The 2,762-nt window shown below is 46.8% G+C and overlaps 1 protein-coding gene across 6 annotated transcripts in view; it reads right to left on the bottom strand.

The window, feature by feature from the left end:
• Positions 1–2,762, bottom strand: part of DAPK2 (death associated protein kinase 2) — a 108,509-nt gene that overhangs the window by 18,126 nt on the left and 87,621 nt on the right. The window contains exons 6-7 of one of the 6 annotated variants that reach the window (XM_023532509.1): positions 2,594–2,642; positions 2,306–2,332 (exon numbers count right to left, since the gene is read on the bottom strand). The exons of 4 other annotated variants lie outside the window; for them this stretch is intronic. In XM_023532509.1, the coding sequence (XP_023388277.1) occupies positions 2,306–2,332; positions 2,594–2,642 (76 nt within the window). The remainder of the gene's footprint in view (positions 1–2,305; positions 2,333–2,593; positions 2,643–2,762) is intronic. One more of the 6 variants, XM_011363360.2, reaches the window with a different exon arrangement.

Raw genomic sequence — 2,762 nt, 5'->3', positions numbered from 1 at the left:
GACTAGAAGGGTATGTGAAGTTCCCCTACAGGGTTTGTCAAGGAAGTATCATTCAAATAATGATATGGAATCTACTGTCTCCTGATTCATATTGTAGTTGCTTATGGAAAACCTCTACCCAGATGTGCCATTGTCCCAGAAGTCACTGTGCCCAAACTTCCTGAGCTCCTTGCCTCGAATAATGATGTCACTTCACAAATGTACCCAAGCTAGAAACATGGGGTCACCTCTAACTCTTCTTTCATTCCCTCACCTCATCTAACTGGCCAAAAAGTCTTGTTGGTTCCATTGACTAAACATCTCTTAAAGGTCATCCCCGTCCCCACTGCCATTTTCTTGGCATGAAGGCAGCAAGGTGCACTGGAAAAATTTGGTATTTCAATCCTGGGTTTGAATCCCCGCTCTGTAACTCATTAACTGTGTGACCCTAGGTAAGTTATTTGACCTCTCTGAGCTGCAGTTTCCTCCTCTGTAAAATGATGAAAATAAAAGTCTCCACCTCACATGATTGTTGTGAAGAATAAATATACATAAAATACTCCATGCTCCTGTCCCATACAAAAGCTCTGGAATTGATGGCCATTATTATTGTCATTATTAGAACACAAAGAACCTTCCATGACTCCCCATTTTCTATAGGACCATATCTAAACTCCTGAGCAAGACATCAGAATTTGGTCCTACCACATGCTCAGTACTTTTTACCACACTTAACATGCTCTCTGTTCCTTTCCTTAGCAGGACAGCCCTTCCCTCCCTTTCTACCTGGAGAATTAACCTCATGCTATATGACCCAGTTCAAATCAATCAATATTTCTCTCTCTCTCTCTCTCTGTCTCTCTGTCTCTCTCTCTCTCTGTCTCTCTCTCTGTCTCTCTCTCTGTCTCTCCCTCTGTCTCTCTGTCTCTGTCTCTCTCTCCCTCTCTTTCTCTCTCTCCCTCTCTCCCTCTCTCTCTCTCTCACCATCCCCCCTCCTTCCCCCTCTCAATAAACCTTCCTAGCTCCCCCATCTGTGACTCATGTGTTTATACCTCCACAACAAATTAACTATTTTGTGTCTCCCCCAACACAGGAGCTCCAAACAAGCAGGGCAGACTCTCAATAAACTGTGAAGACTTCAAATGAGCTACGAAAAGACTATATGCTCCATGCACACCGAAATTCTTTAATATTTCAATATGGGAACCAGAGTTCTGAAGAAATCAAGGTTTCAAGAGCCAGTGTCTGAACATTCTGGCTCTGATCTGGAACTACAGAGCAATGATTCACATTCTCTCTCTTTGCATTTAATTCCTCTGGGGCTTTTTAGAAAATATCGGTGCCCAGACCCAACCCCCAGCAGTTCTGATTTAATAGATCTGGGGTGGGGCCTGGACTGTGATTGGTATTAAAAGGTCTAATGTGCAGCTAGGATTGAGACCCTCTGCTGAAGCTCAGGGCGGTCCCCCATATCGTACAGAGCTCTCAGTTCAGGCAATGGTTTACGAGGGTGTTGAGAGAATGATTGCCTCAAGCTGTTGAGAGCTGGTCCCCCCTGCCCTCTCTGGCTGTGGGCTGACTCTTACCCAGTGTGCCACAGAAATAGCATTTTCCAGTTGTGCTGTGAAGGGAGACTGGTTGGGAAGCACTGAGGAATGAATACCTACTAATTGGCCATGTACTATGTGCCAGAGCAGTGCTAGGAAATTTGCACGTGGCCTTATTTAACCCTCATTGAGACACCCACGGCAGGAAGTTTGTGATTCCTATTTTTCTGATGAGAAAAACAGGCCCAGAGAGAGGTTAAGAATCTGCCCAAGGTCACAGAGATGGAAAGTGTCAGATGCACTGCACACACAGCTATGCAGGAAATCTCTGCTTAAGCAACTTAATACTTCAGAGACAGGAAAAGACCCTGGTGAGAAAGGAGGAGGGAATGAAAGCTGGGAAAGAAAGGCAAAAGGAGAGAAAAAAGAGGTGGGCACTGCAGCTTGAGGGTTCTCCCAAGTTTCTGAGTGAAAGCTGACATTTTTACAGGAAACCTCAGTCTGGGTGAGGCCGAGTGGTAGATCCCTGGCCACAATGGGGATGCAGACACAAGGTGCACAGGATGGAGGGCTCAGTGCACAGGATACTCACAGGCTGCTCTCCTGGGTTCCTGCCCAACCCTAACCCCAGGGCCAAATGTATGAAATGGAGTGAACACATCTGGTTCATGGTGGATGCTCAGGAAGTGTCTGTCTGTCTGTCTGCCTGCCCCTCTCTCATTCCTCCCAGTTCCCCCAGGTCTAGACTGTGTAAGAGCCTTGGGATCAGGGATACTCACAGGATGTAGGTGATGACGCCTATGCTCCTGCAAAATAAAGAACAGTCAAGTCAAGGCCTCCTGGCTCAAATCCCAGACCAGCAAGGGACCCCCTGCGTGGTTCTCAGGGGAAGCAGTCGCTTGCCCCTCCATGGTGGCCTCTAAATGCAGGAGCTTTCTAAAGCCTTGAAAAGTGAGTGTAGAGAAAGGAGTTTTTATGGCCAAGGAGGATATCAGCCAAAACCATGGTCTGAGGCCTTCTACCCTTGGAAGGATCCCTAGACCACCTGGGGGACCTACACGACTTACCACATGTCAGCCTCCAGGCCCAGGGGCTCATAGTTCACAATTTCTGGAGCTGCAAGAAGCCATATTGAAGAGTCAGCAGGAGTATAAAAATGAGAAGAGACAGCAATAGGGAATTTTAGGGAGTTTTGTGCCAAATGTCTCCATCCTGAATCCCCCATAAAGGAAAATC

This window comes from Pteropus vampyrus, unplaced genomic scaffold (assembly GCF_000151845.1).
Source record: "Pteropus vampyrus isolate Shadow unplaced genomic scaffold, Pvam_2.0 Scaffold85, whole genome shotgun sequence".
Lineage (NCBI taxonomy): Eukaryota > Metazoa > Chordata > Mammalia > Chiroptera > Pteropodidae > Pteropus > Pteropus vampyrus.
The sequence above is the reverse complement of the archived record's forward strand: the minus strand, read 5'-3'. Positions and strand labels throughout refer to the sequence as shown.